General features: G+C 40.1%; 1 protein-coding gene across 1 annotated transcript in view; it reads right to left on the reverse strand.

Moving 5' to 3' along the window:
* Positions 1 to 20,160, reverse strand: part of LOC143327771 (uncharacterized) — a 96,781-nt gene that overhangs the window by 70,621 nt on the left and 6,000 nt on the right. The window contains exons 5-11 of the mRNA XM_076742246.1: positions 17,057 to 17,180; positions 16,671 to 16,946; positions 15,987 to 16,067; positions 15,280 to 15,399; positions 14,434 to 14,496; positions 9,271 to 9,315; positions 5,750 to 5,794 (exon numbers count right to left, since the gene is read on the reverse strand). Coding sequence (XP_076598361.1) covers positions 5,750 to 5,794; positions 9,271 to 9,315; positions 14,434 to 14,496; positions 15,280 to 15,399; positions 15,987 to 16,067; positions 16,671 to 16,946; positions 17,057 to 17,180 — 754 coding nt within the window. The remainder of the gene's footprint in view (positions 1 to 5,749; positions 5,795 to 9,270; positions 9,316 to 14,433; positions 14,497 to 15,279; positions 15,400 to 15,986; positions 16,068 to 16,670; positions 16,947 to 17,056; positions 17,181 to 20,160) is intronic.

A 20,160-nucleotide genomic window follows, 5' to 3' on the forward strand; every position in this document is an offset into this window, starting at 1 on the left:
CGTGCACATACTGCATTAAATCACAGACACACACACAACAAACATATGCAATGAACCAATCTAGACTCTAATTGTGTAATTTTCTCACAGCTCTTACTGTACACCATGCTTTGTGAATTCACTCAGAGCTGCTGGTTTGAATATGCTTGCTCTATGTTTTTGTATTTAATATCAGGGCACAAACGACTGCTTCTTTTTTTTTTGTCAAAAAGATTTCATGGAATAATTTTTGAGAAAGACAGAAAAAGAGAACGAGGATATTATGCTGTTTTAATAATATGCCATGTTAATTAATTCATTATTTGGTTCTCACATAACAAAAGAAGTATTCAATTTAACAACTATCCCCTTTGGGAGAGCAGATATTGAAGATAATGGATAAATAAAACTAAATGAGTAGAAAATTTGGTTGAATTATGTTAAATATCACAATGTCCTAAACTCTGCCACTGAAAATAATGACACACTACTTACCTATAGAAAACTATATATGTGTTTATAGCATCCACATATGCACACCTGCAATAGCTGCAAGCAATTTGTGGGAATCCATTTATGTTTTGTAATATGGTGATTTGAATTTCAAATACCAGGCATTACAAGAAATATACTGTAAACCAAGAGATAAGTCAGAAATAAAGGATTCCTTAAGCAAAATGGCTAAATGTAGTTGTTAGCAAAGCAATAACTCAAAACGACACTGTTTTAGCCCCAACACTAAATTATTCAATTATGATGTATGTTGATGATTGTCAAAAGGTCTCCTATCTATGAAGTCGGAAACATCTAATGACCCCTTAAGGGACTCCCTTTCTTTCTTCTTTTCTTTCTTTTTATCATCCTACCTTCCACACTGTAGCCTACTTAAGCTGCTGCCCTTCTGTCTAATGGAGCCAGTTGTGAGCCCATAGGCCCAATTCAGGCGCACAGTGACATGGAGGGAGATGTAGACTAGAGGGGCTGGATATATTGTTAGCTTTTGTTGCAAGCTGTGGGCTTTGTTGCATTTTTAGGGAGGGATAAAGGAGGGAGAGGGGGCTGGGAATAGGCTGGCGCTGGCTGTGCGGCTGTCGTTCCTGCAGCACGAGGTCAGAACACTGTGGGGAGCTGTGTACACTTGCCTGCTAATTACACACACCACTGTGTCTCGTCACTCCTGTAGCGGTGGGGCCACAAGACAATCTGGCAACTCCCCAGCTCCGGACAACTAAAGCAAGTAAAATAAACAGAGCCAGAGAAGCGGGGATGCACAAATGCAGTCTAATTACGTTTACTTATACCTTTTACCAACTATAGCAGCTGCAGGTCAGTGCCCTTGTCTGACAAGAGGTAGAGTAATTGCAAGCTTTAGTTACTGTGCACAATTTAATCATCACAAACTGGGTTTGGCCTATTGGGGAGAGGCTAAATTAAAATCGTAGATGTATGAAGTATTCAGAACATTCTGGTGGGGAAATGTTGTATACTGAATGACAGGCCTTTAAAGCTCCGTGGAACAGGATCTCTAAGTAACACGGATATCTCGAGTGCCGGCCTACAAATGCCAGGGAGGTTACAGCAGGAAATGCCTGTTGTGACTTTCCATTTGCTCAGCGATACACCACCATGTACAGTGTGCTAAAAGACTAATCACACTGACACTGAGCACTTAAAACGATAACTTATTAGCATGTCGACTACACTCTATGAATAAATATAATTTACCAAGGGAAACAAAGGGCTGTTGTGTGAGGATATCAGAGTACGGTTCAGTGTCGGAGATCCTCTAGTGCAGAGGATATCATGTTCTATCAGAGCTGCTGGACTCCTTTTTCTATGACACTTCACTCTTCAAGTGAACATCATGTAACCACAAATGTAACTTGGGTTACCCACGAGATAACAAGTTGTGCACTCCTTCTGTCCCATAGGACGTGTATCTGCAAAACGATACCAGATCACATGCTCATACATAGAATTCTGCCTTCTCAGGTGTCTACTCGAGCCTTAAATAACATACTAGCTTTAAAAATGGAATATGAGCTAATTGCAGTAAAGGAACAGATCAGGTAATAGAGTCTCATCGTCACGGTAAATAGGTTAAGTGAAATCATCTAGCAAGTTTACTCGAGGAACGTAGGAGTTTTTAATTTATGTACAATCAAAGTTAGTAACCTGCATCTTCACTGCTGTTCAAAGATCTGCAGTGTAGCTTCTGCAAATAAATTCTTTTGGACTCTTACAACTGGTCACTGAAGTTGATGAAGTGGTTAAGAACAGGCAGTCTAATTTAGCTGACGAGGCTCAACTTCATGCACTCACTTGTGGAGGCACTGGGGATACTGTTTTTAACCCATTAATCCTGCAGAGCTCGATGCTTACTGATGAGACACGGGGCTAGGTGACCTCATATCTTTTATTCCATAACTTGCCTTCATATTAATCTAAATTAAGCACAGGGGTTAGGTCACCAGATCAAATCAATCACAGAAAACAGCGTAGCTGCAGAAAAGACTAATAATGAGCATCCCATCACAGCTTGATTTGTGGTGTAATTTCAAGGGTACAGAGACTGTGTTACAACTTTGGTTTTCTTGATTTCCAGAGAATTACCAGAAGGGTGCGAACAAGGAAAAGTAATGTATTGTGTCAAATGTGATAAATGGCTGGTGGGCTTATTCGCCAAAACCACAGAGGGTAAAACTGACAAATTCTGTTTAATTTCTTCACTTTAAAGCAGCTACAATCAATATTTTTACCTTAACAATGGATACCTTACGGCCTGTATGTGAAAGGAGCTGCTTGTGGTGACAAGCCAACAGAGAATATCAGCCGACTTTTGCAGTTCCCCTAAACTCTACTGAGCGTTTTAGAGTCTATCAGCTCATTGTCTGGTTTTACATCCACGGCTTTACTGTTCAGGTTGACTTTCACCACTGTCACCAATGTCACTTTCGACTGCAGCAGGCAGCTGTTTTCAGCAGAAAAGCTTTAATAACCTATTCTACAGTTATTTAGTAGATAGACAGACAGGTCAAGGACATGAAGATGAGGTGACTCTCAGATGTACTGCTAGGTAGTTTACTAGCTAAAAAGATACCGCTATTTGGAAGCATGTCTTTCATTTTTGATTTAGCTTGACTGGCTGTTTTTGTGTGAAGCCATGTTGAACCATACATGATCATCCACAACGGGTGTCTGCAATGCTGGACCAACAAGGCTGCTAGAAGCAACACTTTACAAATGTAGTCCCCGTTTCTCAACTTTTCTTTGTTTCAAATCACTGAAGGAAGTGGGGCACAGTATAATAAATCCCTGGAGGGTATGCATGGTAAGCCATGTGAGGGTGGCCAAAGAAAGCCCAAGTGCCCACAAGGGATGCACAAAGATCAAAAACAAGTCAGCTCTGCTGCTTTCAAATCGAGTCAGCTTTCCTTCTAGGAAAAAAAGATTTGTGCCCCGCACCCATCCTTGTACTGGACACATAGAGGTGAAATTGATATCGATCTCGTCATCTGACTGTGAGCTCAGAGGCATAAAAGCATGATTCTCAAAATGTTGGAGGGTTCCTTTATCTGCACATAAATGAACGATCGAATGGATGCCTGAATAACTTTGATTGGTGAATGGATATTGATTGATATGACCACAATGCAATGCTGACAAATGGCTAATTCTGATTTGCACTGAAGCCTGAAGAACGTGACTATAGACCCCTCCCTCCCCAAACAGGGCTGGATTCAGCGTACTGATATGCAAATGACATCAAGTGGTGAGTTCTAGATAAGTGTGGAGCAGCTGCTTTTCTTGGAAAAGGGTTATCAACACAGTCTCAGTCTCTCCGTGGTGGACAAGCTTCCAGCTGTTTCCAGTTTATGTACCACTGATGTCCAGTCAACTGGAGCCCAGGGTGAACCAGTGAGCAAAGAAAAAAGGGCTGCTCACAAACTCTGTCAGTCTTTCCTCTTGATTGCTGTGACACCAGCAGCAATCACTGACAAAAGCATACACAGCCTGATCCGAGGAATCACATACACTCACATTATTATTAGAGTTTGTGTAATATTATGACTACAAATCAGTGAGTCTTCGATGTGGATGGAGTTAATTTCCAGTTCGGTGGTCTCGCTCTCGTTGAAATTTCTATGTAAATAAACTTGATCTTATCATTCATATGCAAATATACAAATGACGTCAACTGACATTTCAAGCTGCCAGTAGCTACTTACCTTGGAACAAAGTGAGCCGTGCTGGCTGTGGGGAGACAAACTAATGCTCAAGTTTATAACCTGCCAATTCTGTTTATTTTTCATTTTTTTTATCTTTTCTTCAGCCTGATTTTTACTTTTTATGGTTTGATTTTGGATTACAGCACAATTACATGTATCCGTGGTAACCTTCTTAGGCTAATTCAGGGACATGCTGCTGGTGGCAGAGGGAGAGCAAGTAGGAAGTAGAGAAACGATCCTGTCAGAACTGACCCTTCCTGACCAGCTTCCTTGGTCTTTTGAATGAAAGGTATGGTAAAACTGAGCTGTCTGTCTTTCCTACTCTTCACCAGCAACTGCACTGTTGTTGTTGTTGCTGAACGCATATAAAGATAGAATCACTACTTCAAATTCTGCTGTTTTATCTTTAATTAAATACAGCCAGAGTATGTGCTTCCTAAACAAAAGAATGACATTTTCATATGTCACGGTATCACAGCAGTTTGTCTACAGTGATGGAAAATGCACAAATATTATCCAAGTTGTCTGAAGGCATCAAATAAATGAGGTCTGTACAAAACTGCACTTGGAAAGTTATTATTTAAAGGTTTAGTTATCCATTCTCTACTTCCTCTTATCAAAGACACCACAACGCTCCACAAAGGATATTTCTACTCCATTTATTTTGCCATATTCTGACACCTTTATTCAGAGATTATTCTATAAACTCTCCTGTTACTTTACTCTGAGTGTATTTTTAACGGGCTACCTTCCTACTCGTGCTAAATCGTTTTCCAATACTTCTTTTATACTGTAGCTCAATACTCAGTTTATCCCTGGTTTTCTTTTCTGATTTCTCTCAAAGTTACTGTCAGAGTGCAGGTCCAGCAGGGAGGGAGGCTGATTTCTGTGGCAGCTGTTTGCCTGCTCAAGTGGTGAATGGTGATGACAAGAAGTCCCTTTATTAAGCCACTTTAAACTGACCATCTGCACGGCTCCCACCTCCTGAGATTGTGCCACTGAAGGCAAACAAATGCTGTGCAACATAAAACACCCCATGATTTAGCTAACACTTAACAGAAATGTGCACTAATTTGCTCCAAGAAGAATAGCGATTAATTCCTAGCGCATTAGCGTTCAGTTAAAAGAAAAAAAACGAAGAATCGTTTGCTCATAGTTCTTGTTGTGGTTTACATTACATACATTAGTTTCATCACTGCAGCCAGATTTAAAAGCATGCAATAAAGTTTGACCTGAAATGACACAGAAGGGGCTCAGAGTAATTTGAAAAATTAGTTTAGGCCATTAGTATGCCGAGCCTATGGTAGCATACATATCAATTAATTTCACTGCAGAAGGACATTGAGGACTAGAACACACTTAGATCTGCTTCAGATATGACAGGCACCTGAAAACAGCCACACAGAAAGTGTTCTTCACTCCTACCCCCAGGGCATCACACAGAAAATGAAAAGCCTATAAGAATTGATTCCCTGACGAAACTAAATCTGGCTGATGTGCTATGTATGGAATATATGTCTGCTGGAGATAGTGGTACTTACCTTCTCCCCATCGATTCCCTTTTGCCCTTCTGATCCAAGTTCCCCCTGCAATCACAAGATTTAAAGTTAAAAAGGCAAAGACCCCTGAAAAGTTCACACGTTAATGTTTTCTTTTACTTTGACACCCAGTCAGTCTAAACAATTTGGCATAATGCTTTAATATCATGTTACCGTAAAGCATTGTTGGAATCAAGCAGACACTCTCGAAATTCTGAAGCAAGATTAAGGAGGAATATGGTCCCTCTGAAAAAGCCTGTTTTCAGTGTGATCAGAGATCAATAATAAAAGATGAGGGACACATTCATCCACACATCCACCACTAAATCCACCACTTAAGTCAGGTCAGGTCAGTTTTATCTATATAGCTCAGTATGTCAAATCACAAATTTGCCTCAAGAAACTTTAAGAACTACACAGCATATGACACCTTATGTCCCTATCCTTGATTGGTTAAGAAAAAAAAAAAAACGAAAACTTTAAGACATTAAAAAAAATGGAAGAAACCTCAGGAAGAGCAAGCCGCCCCCACAGAATAGACCAAAGTAGTAAAATTGCAGTATGAACAATCAGACAAAATTATAGATAAAGCATTAAGGAGTTATAGTAGCTTCAAGAAAACAATTTTATCCTCATCAACATGCAAACTTAAGCACCAAGACACATCTTGTGTACAGTTAGACAGTGTGGTGTTGGTATGATTTCTGTCAACATCATGCTATCATGCTCGATCACGCTCTTGAGTTGTGGTTAGAAGAATGAGTCGACACAGATGCCAAACATGTGTCAAACATGTACTACCGTGTGCCACGGTGGCAGGACAAAAGAAATCCTTTCTAAATGCAATGTAAATAAAACTGTGCTAAAGGGGGTCAGAGTGTCTAGAACTTTTTGTCCTGTGCTCATTGATGCCATAAAGTCCAAAGCCCGACCTCTAAAACTCACAGCTTATAGCAAACTGAGCTTAGCAAGGAAGCATACACATGTTCCACAGTGACACCAATACAAAAACACTTTTGGGAACCAGATACCAAATTCCCAGTGATACTATGTGCTGTTCGCTCTTTGATGTTGATATGTTGTCAGGGAATAAGCTGTTAGAGGCTTATTTCCACAAATATCTTCTTGATCATTTATTCTTCTCAAGCTGCCCAACCCCTACTTTCCACACACTCTGCCAGAAATGTGTGAGATGTCTTGGAACTCTTATAAGAGTGTAACCTATACACTTTCATGACCTCAGCTGGCCCATAAATCTCAAGCAAACGGCCATATTATAGTGTCCATGGACACCCTCATGATATCGACAGCTGCATGAAATTGTTGCTCTCACAATGTGGCTCCCAAAAAACCTGAAAATATGTGAGTGTCTTCTGGACAGAACATGTGTCCATACATCTATAAAAACAGTGTTATAATATGAAGAACACACAGTGACACATTAGCCATGTTTCCATCTAATTGTCGAGCAAATTTGAAGCAAACTTTTGAAATAGTGAATACACTAGGCTGTCACGCATGGTAGAAGAAGTACAGGTCGTGAACCAGAAACAAGCCCAGCTATTTGTCAACTGCCAATAAGAAACAAAACCAGTCGCCTTCGCCATCTACAAGAGAAAATTGAGAGACGTCTTGAGTATATTTCGATAGTGGAAACAACTTCTTCTTCTTTGGCTTCTCTCGAAGCAGAGACAGTTGATCAGTCTTGTAAGACAAATGTTGGCAAAACGTATTCAAAAAAGGTTCCTCAATCTCCTATTAACTCTCAAAGAAAGACAGAAACACCCTTGAGTGAACCGAATTTTGATGTTTCCATCGACCTTTTCTAAAGCGATGCTTCAACATACACAAAAGTACATCAATGGAAAGACAGCTATTTATGATATGACCAAATACATTGTGACTGGGACAGTAACAGGTTTCATGAAACATTTCTGGAACAGAAAAAGCATCACTGACAAGCAACTGAGCTTAGGTATAAAATACTACAAAACATGGGCATTAGCATCAGTATCAATACCACTGGTCCTGCTCTTGATGTAGACTTTTCTTGTGTGCTGTTGTGTAACGAATCGGCTTTAGCTGGCTCCTGAACCTCATCTCAGACAGCACAAGTGGAGAGAGCTGTGCCATTAAATGTTATTCCATATTGCATCTATCAAGGTTGATCGGCAAAAATGTCACCCCACAGTGAGCACAACATCTTCAGTGCATATAGGTGCAGGATTAAGCCATCGTCCACATCCAGGAATGATCCTATTTATTGCTGACGCATAAACTGCTTCCACAACAGCGTACAGTGTAATTGATCACTGGGATGTAATGAAATATGATTTTTTTTTCTGTGTACTTTCTTAATTTTGCAGAGAATAGATTCCTACTCCCTCTCTTTCCAATATATTTTTAGATTAGATTCAACTTTATTGTCATCGTCAGAGTGCGGAACAGACAATGAAATGCAGTGATAATACAAGACGTTCTTACTTTAAAACATGGAAACAATGGCCGAGCACTGGCATCAAAGTTAGTGGTAGTTCCTGGTGACTGGACCACCCCTCCACCCCCTTCTCAGTTTAACACATGCATCCAAGATACCACATTTGATGGTTTGCGATCTTACTGATGGCAATATCACAGAAAGCTTTAAGCAAGCAATGAAACAGTGATCCCAGCAAAATGTAATTTTCCTGATAGGACATGAAATCTGGCAATTTCCTCAGCTCTGTCACAGCAACAGTGATTTGCAAAACAAACACAAGACAAACTGAAAGCTTCAACTGATAATATATGTATTTCTCTCCTCATTTAAAATATCTGACTCCACAGGAATCTCTGTGGCCCCACTATGGGCCTGGGGGGGGTGTAGACAGTTACATATTGCTTCGAACATGCACCTATGCAACTTATGCAAGCCATTTGTTTTTCACCCAGCAGTGAAGAGCATAACTGAGACTCTGAGACTGGCACTCAGATCTCAGCCCCCTCAGCACAGACAGCCCAGCAATCTAGTAGAAGTTGCTAGTGCAGCGACAAGGACACGATCCCTTGCTGGCTTCCCACCCAGGAATACCGCCAACTGTGTCCAAATGGGCGCCTGGCCAAACCAGCAGCACTGCTGCTTGGGACTGAACTTTGTCTCTGCAGCAGTACCATTCACCCTGCGCAAACCAGGCACCCACTTGCTGGTTTAATCTGATTTTGAGATTGCTTTGTTTTCTGTGTTGCTGTGATGGGGTCAACACAAAGCGAGGCAATGATTCAATCCAATGGTGTTAGAAAATAATCTCAGAGAGGGGCAGTGACAGATTCCATAAATCACTAAAAGAAAAATTGCCATCTGCTATTTGCTAGATATGAAAACCATGCAGTAAAAGCAAAAATCAATTTTAATCTATAACAAAATTTACAACATTGACAATTGAGTTCATGCCAATTGCGGCTTTAATCACAGCTTTAACGGCAAAGCAGCACCAGGGACTTTTGAGGGGAAGGTTTTTAAGGTGTTTCATGAGTGAGCGGCCTACCTTGTGTCCTGGGTTTCCTTGGGATCCGGCCTCCCCTGAGTCCCCCTGTGACAGAGACAACGCACAGAACAGTTAGTGAAAGGTCTCTCGTTCACACATTAGTGAATAGCTTTATGAAGGCTTGTCATTTTGTCAGCGATCTTGCACCTACAGCTGTTCCACAAGTTCTTGCTGACATGGTGGCTCAGCAGCTGCAGAGCCGGATACTATTTCCCAACAACTGGAAAGCACAAATCTGAACCTTGTTAAGGTTCATTGTATTATCTTAATAATTGTATTATTTAAACAAAAAAAAAAGGGCAGGACAAGGCAAGAAAGAGAGAAAAGTGTGTTTGTCTTTGGGGTACAACTGCACACAAAACAGAATGGGAAAGGAAAGGGAACAAATTGTCCACAATGTTGTTAAGACAGAGAAGATGGAGGTAGATAGTCATTCAACAAATTAAGATAACGCGGAACTTGCTGCAAGCTAAGAATCTAATTAAACATGATGCCCATTCATGGTCACATCTTCATTTCAAGCTCTGTTTGGTAGAACTCAATAGACTTGTTTAGGAAATACAAGAAAATGTAGCCAAACCTAATAACTGAGATGCCATCTCTATTCCACGGGTTATGAACCCATTATTCTGCCCACTGTTCCAGACACATAACAAGTCCACCTTTTATGAATACTTAGCATTTGATGTGTATAAAATACAGTTCTTTAGTGAGGTGAACAATTGACTAGATATGAAGTATGTGGCAAGATATAATATTTTCCCTGGACTCAGCAATTAAATGATTTTTATGAGACAATAGAAATTCTCAGCTGCTGATGCCATTCATTAAGAACAGATAAACCTCCTATAAAATGCATATGGGAATGTCTGTAGTTCACAGTGCGTTCAGTTTAGTCTTCAGTCATTTGGATATTCAATTCAACCGGTGAGACGAAAATATAGTAGGAACAATGGAAGGTTTTGACAGCTTCGCAAAATTCAGCTTAAGTGCAATAATAAACTCTTGAATAAAATTTCTGGAATTATTCACTTTGGAGGTACAATGGCTATAAATTGAATTAGAGGGTACTAATTGAAAACACAAGCCATAAGGGCAGGAGGGTTGTAAATGATGCAAAACAAATTAAGGGTATTGTAAAAGGGGAAGAAGTTTTAATTTCACCATTATGCCTGTGTTTTTTTTTTTCCTTTTGCACGTACATGCAGGAGCTGTAAATCTAGTAATACCAGGGTTTATGTGCAAGGCCATAGAAAATGGATTTCCTTTCAAGTAAGCTGCATTCTTATAACCCAATCCTTATCTGTTTAATTTCCTGAGGGATTCTGGATTAATCATAGCAGTTTAATCCCTTTGCAGTGCATTAGAATCCTCCATCAAACTCTGACTGTAATGCGGGATAGTACTTTCTGGTGGAGTAACACAGCCAAAGTAATCCACACACACTTTCCCAAGAAACCCTCTGTGTAGGTCACGATGATTGGCTCGCACTTCCCATTATGGGTGTTTTAAATGCTCTAAATTGCCCAGATGTCTTTGATAAATCTCTCCAAAGTCAAGTTAAATTGTTAATAAGTACACTCTGACTACTTTTTAATCTCATACAGATTGAGATTCTCATGTTGGTAATTGAATGTCTCATGAGCTTACCTGATTAACAGTATTTGCTATGACTTTGTTACCCCCTTTTAATGTAAATCTAAAAGAGTGCAGCACCGTTTAATAATCGCAGGAAGTCCCTTGGAAATTTAGGGATCAATATGAATTAAACATGCTTTAGCAGAAGTGCACTGCTACTATAATTTTCCAGGCAGATTAATGCGCAACAAGGTCAGAGTGAATAAGAGAAAAGCAATTACACACAATAGTGTCAAAGCATGACATTTCTGATATACAGCACAGATGGCTCAAAATAAACGACTTTTCTGCTGTTTTTCTCTCAGTGGTAGTGGCATATGAACATTTGCAAATCCCACAAGACATGGGAAACATTTTCACTCGATGATCAGTGACATTTTGTTGTCTTCAAGTATCTGCTGCTCTCACTCTGAATGATGATTCTGTTCCAGCTACTTACTTCACGACAATTTCAGCTATTGTCAGCGAATGTGCAGCTCTGCCTGCACTATTCAACCAAATATACCTTAACCCCTTACAATGCTAACCCATGATTTATTTCTAGTTTTTTATGGGTAAAATAAAGTATGTCGCCAACTATACTGCGCCTCAGTCCATCAAACACAGCCATTGTAGTTCCTGTGTACATTAAATGATCTCAAAGCACCACTGTCAGTGTACTAATTGCTGGAATGACACTGGAGCTGCTGTCCCTGTGAAAGCATTGGTTTCACTCATCATTTAAATGAATGTCTCCCTGCCTGAGATTTATTAAGTCAAGATTTAACCTAAGATTACACGGTATTTTTCCGCACCGACAACGTCTTCACCTCTCATGCTGCAACAACAATTCATTACACTACGCTGGTACAGTTTATGTAGATGAGCGAGATGAACAAGGGGATTAGGAGGAAAAGGAGGTTAAAATGAAGAAGACGAACCTCTCAAGACCTGAGGTGGGAGGAACACATGGGGAGAAGTAGGTCAGATATTTACACCATAATCACTTTGTCTCGGCAAAAAAATCAATGTCAAGAATAGAATCCATAATTGTTCATGTTTACTTGAATATATCATTATTAAAGTGAAGAAGTCTGCAGACGAAGCATGAAAACCAGATGACTTTAGATTCAGCAAATTACTCTTTGATGCTACAACCTCATTTTAAGCGTAAGTGTTTGTATCACTTGTTAGTAATTAGTAATTGAATAATAATAATTAATCTGCTTACATTGGGTTGGTGATATAGGAAAAAAGTACCGCTGCAGTAATTAAAGAAACATTTTATCTTACATATGCCATATTGACTAAATAATAATCACAGAGTAAAAAAAAAAAAAAAGTGTTAGATTGGTGGTATCTGTAAAATTGGTGCTAATTAAATAAAGCTGGGTGTGTTGTCTGTGTAGCATATAAACCACTTTTATCACAGGCTTTCACTTTGCTTGGGTTCAGTTTCAGCTCACCATTGGGATTTATCTGCCTTCAGGCAAGAAATCCCATTTACCTAAAATTAACACAAAGTGGAACAAGTCCAGTACCATCATCAAAATACTAAAAAATGAAGATTATGTATTTCTGAGTAAAAATAACGGTGGGGTGTTATCAGATCATCCTGCTCGTTTACCACGACCAAACTAGAGGGCTTAGTCCCGAATGTGTAGTCCCTGATCAAGTTTTTCCTTAACTTTATTGATTTAGTGTTCAAGCCTGTAATAGGATTTGTTATGAATTTTGTTGCTCAGTAAGTAAACAAATGGTGCCAAGTATTGATTTGTTGAAGACCTGAAATTAGATTTCAGATGTTAACAATATGAGCCACTGACTTATAGCACAAGACGTGGCCTGCAGAGTTAATAGAAAAAAGTGGAATGGCCTGTGCTCCCGAAAATAGTGTTCAAATAACTGTTGAGCATTGTAACAGAAAAGCTCGGTACAAGTACAAGAACACTCTGAACATGCTTTTTTTTTGTACACAGGTGATCTTTGCCGATAAAGGATGAGTACTAAGCATCTCTTTGGATGCGATCTGGTTCAAAATCAACTCGGAGAATATACAACTATTCGCAAAAGAACATGTCACGGTTTCAACAATACAAGCTGCCTTTTGTGAAGTGTAAAACTGCCTGATGCATTCTTATCCACAGAATATAGTCATATCAATTAGCAGCAAGTAATTAATCAGTGGCACCGCTGACACACTCAAAGTGCACATACACGGACACATTACAGCTTGAGAGCTGATCCCTGCTAGGTCAATTATGAGTCATTAGAGGCCAATTATAACACATTTACAAATGTGATTAGTACAATCTGTTGCAACAGACAGACAGTTTTGAATATAATATTCTTTATTTCTGATGGCAAAATTAAATAAAATGGTGTCCAACATAGCACATTTTCTACGCAAAGACCTGACTGTTTTAGAGTGCAAAATTGTCACTTACGATGCTGCTTACAGGGTAAACAGTGTTGAACACTTTGTCACAATTCACTGTGTTGACAGCACAAAAAAAAAATACCAGTGCTGGGCTCTGCAGGTATAATGATTTTCCATTTCTAAGTACGTGGCTTGTGCGCCTTTCAGGAGCAGTCTAACAGTCATCCAGCATATCTTAATCCCACGGCCACATCCTGCTAATTAGAACATTGACCCTAAAAGCCATCTGGTCTTATCAGGCATACAGTACCAACACCTGTTCATCCCTATGAATTCCATTCATAGCTGAACATATTCTCCCTTGGTTCTTTTTTTAACCTTGCACAGACAGCTAAAAAGGGATTTCATCCTGTGATTCGTCTTGGGAACACTCTTTTTGTCTGCGAATTTGGTGCTTCAATTATGTTTTTTGCACCCGCAATTTTCAGTGACTGGGCATTTAGCATTTACAGTTCCACCTGTCTATTGAGCTGTCATGGAGAAAGGGTTCTTCCCGTTCTGAACTATGTATTTTTCTAGTGATTGGACAAATGTATGATTTCCCAATTCACACACCTTAGGAGATTTGGGAGAAAATTCACCTTGCAGAGGTAATTGTACGGTAGCATATCTGATGGACCTTCACTGCTGAACATGAAACTTTGACAGACAACACAGCGCCGACATTTGCTTGGTGAGAGAGAGATGTATCCTTCTTCCTCTGACAGTGACTTTATGAATAAGTATGAATTTGTCCTACAGGGACTTGTGCTCTGTCTTGACTTTTAGACCTTGTAGCTGTCCATGAAACCGGACTTATCCGTCACAGAGAAAGCCCACAGCAGCAATTGAGAGCATCATTTGAAAACAAAAAGTGTGGTTATTTACAACAAGTGTCAAAGCACAGTGGCCCTGTGATAATACTCTCCATGATTAAATCAATGTTTCTGCATTATGTATGACTTACAGTGAATTGTGGATGTTGAATGTGATGCTTCTCGCATACTTTAGAGTGCAGTGGAAATATTGCATCTCTAACATTCACCTAAACTCTGCATGTTTCCTTTTAAATAAAAACCAAGAACAAACAAGTACATCTATCAGCATCATAAAAATATCGTCCATACCTTGTCTCCCTTATCCCCCTTTTGTCCCGGCAGTCCAACCACACCTGGAAGACCGGCATCCCCCTGTGCACACAGTATACATTAGTGGGATTAAAAGAGTTCTCGTAATCATAGAGAGAAAGTGGCTGCTGCTATTGGATCTTGGTCTGGCTTTGTGTAATTGATTTAAGACTGTACCTTCCTATTACCAACACAGCAGATTACTGGAAGGGAGACTATTTACTTCTCTACACTCAGGTAATATAAGAGTTAAAAAACCAACAACATGTAACTCTTATGATTTTTAATATGTTCTAATATCTGAACACTCTTCCTACTGACAGAAATAGCTGAAATGTTTGTATGGTAGCAACATTATGTTCTAATCAAGGACCCCAAAATGTTCATTTGACTGTAAGTCTATGAAAAGTTGATTCTGTTTCTAACTTAAAGGCAAAATGTAAAAATCATAAAAGGCTGGGTGTGGAATTGGACATCACCTTGGAGCTGTACCATCTGCTCCCTTCAAAGAGGGCTTCAAGCTTTCAGGTCTCAATTTGCATTTCAATCTAAAATTAATGTTTGCAGTTGAAAGAATCCCTTTGCTTTTTCACAAATTTATAGCAGGGTGCAGATTCACCATGCTTGAACAGTTTGGGAGAATATACCTGTGTTTACTAAAATATTGTGGCTTTGGATGCCCACCAAAGGCAGCGGTAGACATCCAAAGAAAATATCTTTAGGTTTAAATGTCCTATAGGGCCTATAAAGGATTGAGCAACTGCAGCGTAAATCCGTACTGGTTCAGTTACAACAGCCATTACACTTACTCAATTAGGGGCCCCTGTTGGGTGAAATTGATTGTACCTTTTCAGCTGGACAGTGACATCTGTCAATTGACTGTGGGGCCGGCTGAGACAGCATCTGGGGGAGCTGGGCTGTAACCAGGGGAGGGGAAGTCCCATTAAAGGTCTTCTTGGCTTCACACTGGATCAATACAAAAATTTCACCATTTAGAGACCTTCCTTTGTCACATTTGCTCCAAAAAACCCTCCAAAATCCACTGTAATGCAGCACTTAACCCGAGGTAACCTGGCATTACATCATGCTGCAAATGCATACTGTGCAGTGAAACTTAGAAAGTACTAAGTAGACAAACAGTGATAAGTCCTTCTCAAGGTTGTGACAGTTCCACAGGAGTAACTTTACACTGACATGACAGCATGCTTATGGAGACATGTAATGGTAACGGGTCAAAGCTCATCTCTCCATTTGGAACCACTGTAACATTAGCTCTTATTGATTTGATGATGATGGAAGATCTCTGTTATTAAGTTTCTATGTGGGGAGGCAAACCCTCATGGACATGAAAAAAATCTTGTTTCACTGCCATCGACTGATCACGCTGCTTAAGCTCACAGTACTTTAATCTGTGACCGACTATAGTATTCTGTTTCTTACTTCTGGACGCAAACATGTTGTTGTGAACAACATTATATAAGACATAAATGTTGTTGCATATGTACAATGAATGGTGGGTGTTTGTACTATGGTCAAACATCATAGCACTTTACCTTTGGCTCCTGTAGCTCACAGCAGTTTTCCATTTCAGCCATATAAGGGTCACAGTAGATCAAAAATTGCTTCATTTCAATCTGTGGAAAAGAGTTGTCATTAAGGGACCATTCCAGCATCATACAACAGCTTCATCATCGAATCATGCTCCTCTTTTCACTGACAAAGGTCTGCTCTTCACCAGTTAAGACAGTCCGGTTTGTTCAACTCTCAGCTTGAAGTGGTCCTAATCATTCTCATTGTCACAAATCAGTTCAAAAACATCGCATCTAAACCTAAAATAGGAATTTAAGAAAAGGATTCAACTTCTGCATGAGCTGCAGCTGCTTCAGATTTACTGACTGACATCTTAACAAATCATGTGGCTTAAAAACTCAGCTGGTTGACCAAGTGGCCTTGTATTTTTCTAGCACTTCAGGGAATCTCTGAGAATAAGTGGAGTGCATAGGACACAACAGAGGCTCCACACAGATTAAGAAAATATGGCCCTGAAGTGTGTTTCTGAAAGCACTGACAGTGCGTTTCAAAAGTGTTCAGACAATATGATGCTAGTGATTGAAACTGGAGATGGGTAGCAAAACTACTGCACAAAAACTGGTAAATCCTTAAATGTGGATTTAGCTTAAGACAAAAAAAAAAAACAAAAAAACAAAAACGTTTTGACAAGTCTTCGTGGTACAAACATCTACAGGCCGTCCATCCTCCACTCGTGTAGTGATGAGAGTGCGCCCGCTGGCGTTAATGCTGTCCTTCTCGTCAGTCAGTCTCCTTTCTATTAGCTTGCAGTCCATGTAAATGGAGACTATGTTGCTCTGGACAGAAATGCTCAGCTTGTGCCACTGACGATCAAAGAGGGCATGTAGGTCACGGCTCTTAAACGTGTAGCGGAGGGTGTTCTTTAACAGGCCCAGGGAAGAAAACTCCACCGCCCTCTTACCACCATCAACCACAATAGACACCTGGGGAGCAAAAAAAAAAAAAGAGCTTGAGAACAGGGATCTTGTGTATCCCATCATATTTGTAGATACTGAAAATTATATGTAACATTAAAACATACAGCGGAGCCCACCTGACTGCCTCCCGACTCATCGAATATCTGCCAAAGATACCAGCGGTCTTTTTTAGTCGTTCTTCTGACTCGGAATATGGTGACAAGGGAGTATTCACTTGAAATCCCATTTGGAAATATTAATCTAAAAAAAACATCATATAACACAGTCAGATTATCACAGAATATGAACAGGAAATCTATCATTAAAATAACCTAAAAATGAAAAATAATCATTTCAAGCGTCATTTCTCAATATTGAACGTACGGCCTTTTAAAGCTTTCAGTGATCGATAAAACATTTCTTCTTACTGCAGAGCCGTTCACATAAATAAACCTGACAAACTTGATTCCATTTAGCTTGATGAATTTTATACTGGCTTCCCTGTCATTCATTGATCCAAAGTCAGGGGAGCCAATTTTTTACCTCACTGAGATACCACGCGCTACAGTTATAGGGTTATAGATGCCGAGTGCAATGCAGCTATAGGTTTATGTGTGTGACCTCAGCTGCGAGCCGTAAAGTCCAATAACAGTTCTGTGTTCACAGCTGAAAATGTGTCCCAGCAGAAAATATGCACAGAAAACAGGGGGGATATACAGGAAAAACCATATCATATTTCAAATCACACCTACTCTCACATGAATTACAGCTTATTCAGTAACTCATCTCTCAGCCCACATGCGCACTCCCTTCCTAATTTTTATACATTGCGTAAAAAGAACAGCAGAGCATTGTACCCTTCAGAACGCTCTAACCCTAGCCCTAACTCCAGACTCAGATTAACAGTCAAAAGTGGAAGAGCATAAACATAATAAATCAAGATCAGCAAAAATAATAATAATGCAATGATAAGGTCATTGAGAAGGCAGAGCACAGCCTGGGGGAGGGAGAGAGAGAGTTTCTTCAGACAGGCTGGAAATTAGTTTTCACTCCAATATATCATCTCCTATTCTCTCAGTGCTTCATACCCTCTTCTATTGTGTCCCTTGAATTCTTTGAGATTTCGGTGTAAACGGTACATGACCAAAATGATAAATACACCGAGTTAAAGCTCTCGAAAAAAATCAAATGTTTCTTTGAGAGGCCAAGGACTGGGAAGGTTATTTGTTGTCCAAGGGCTAAAGGACTATTTCAGCTGCAAATCAATATGAAAAATGGCAGGGCAATTTATAACAATGGGGATTTATGAAATAAACTCAACACAGAATATTTCCATGCTGCACATACTAGTAACTGCTTGTAACAAAGCATGCTACACACTATAACAAGTGGCATGGAATAACATAAAGGAGAAATGTAAAAGAGAACTCCAAGAGTGCGTCTACTACACTACAACTTATGTAACCTAATAAATTTAAGCAGGTTTAATATCACTGAGACACTCCGCAGAACACATAGCTCGGCTGTTTTCTGTTAGGGCCTTGGAGTTCACACCCTTCTTTGCAAAGTCTCCAGCTAAGGCTACTCTTATTTCAAAACACGGCCTGTCTACAGTGTGGCACACTTGATCTCTGAGGGCTCGGAGGGTTAAAGTTCTTGACCTCGTGTTGACTGCACATCTGTGGCTAAACGGCAGAACCCTGAGCTCGGTGTAGGCTGGTTTGAACACTGTGAGTCCTATCTACCACCTGGTGCAAAGCAGCTGTTACTGCTAGTTCCTGATCTACGCAGATGTAATGTCCATGCCCGGGGCCAACACTATGCAAGTAGCAAATGGACTTGCGTCTCTCTGTGCGTTGATCTTAAAATGAGGTGCGGTCAGGATTATTGTTAGCACATTGCTGTCAGTCTAAAATCAATGACAGTATTTTTCTGCGATTTAAAAGGCAGATTTCTCATATGGTAAGATCCTCCCACATCTGCTTCACCTCAGAGAGTTGTGGTGGAGTCCTGCTGCTCCCATAGATGGTCTGCTTGTGAGCTTTCACTTTGCACACAAGCAGATCTGTTTTCTCTTCAGCAAACTGTAGAGAAAACATCGCGTTCAGGCCATATCTGCCTTTTAAATAGCAATGCTCTACGCGTAAGCACAACTGGCTCTTAAAGACAATGGGAGATGACGACTGATTGGTTTAAATTATGTTATACCCAAAACACACCTGTGATTAATTAAGAGACTGAATACAACCCTTTGTGCCTTGCACCACGCTTTGCAGTCAGATGATGCGCCGTTGGATAAGCAGAAGTGCCTCTAAATGCACTTGCACTACAAACTTTAGACCATGTGCTATAGATCATTTAACAGTACGGTGTGCTCCTGATTCTTCGGGAAAAACGCTGCTCTACTGCATGTTTAAGTAAGTGATGAATAATGAGTGAATGAAAAGGATGTCTTATATTTCCAGCTCCCATGCTACCAAATACCAGAACAACTTTTACAATATAATGTATGGGATCCTGCCAACCCAGTCTTGTACAAGTTCCATTTATATATAATGACTTTGCATTGGAAAATATGTTTTGGAAGAAATGCAGCTCTCCCCTGGATTACATTCAATGACAATGTGTTGTTCCAATGCAAGCCACGTGATGTTGGTTTACTACAGGGTTGTGAAGGAGTGGAGTCTGGTCCCGAGCCAAACCACTGAAATAGGGACAGAAGGAAGGAAAAACAAAAAAAATAACATCTTCCTGACTACCATGTCTTTTAGAGCCGAGTTACTTGCACACATGTACACTGTAAAACACTGTACACACCCACCAGGAGAAGAACAAAAGATCACAGAGCAACACCCTGCATGCCACCAGTGTTATAATCAGCACTAATTCCATTTTTACAAGGAACAGCCATGTGTTTTCTGGAAACTATCACCCCTGTTGGAAAATCTCCTCGACCATGCTTACTGCTTGGCTGACACTACCCTTTGTATAATCAGAGACAATGGTTTGACAGAATGTCATAGCAACACTACCGGCCTGGTAGAGAATCTCCCGGAAGCGGCTTTAGTGTCCTGGCTTGTAAGAAATCCAATCCAGGAGGATCCTTTTAAATGAGTCAGAGGAATCAGATTGCTGTAGCTGAAACAATCAAACGTCAAATGTTAGCCTAGTTGGCTCACATCCCTATCACTGATCCGCCATCCTCCAACAGATCAAAGCGGGCTCAGCCATGTCAGTTTAT

The sequence above is a fragment of the Chaetodon auriga genome, chromosome 11 (assembly GCF_051107435.1).
Source record: "Chaetodon auriga isolate fChaAug3 chromosome 11, fChaAug3.hap1, whole genome shotgun sequence".
Lineage (NCBI taxonomy): Eukaryota > Metazoa > Chordata > Actinopteri > Chaetodontiformes > Chaetodontidae > Chaetodon > Chaetodon auriga.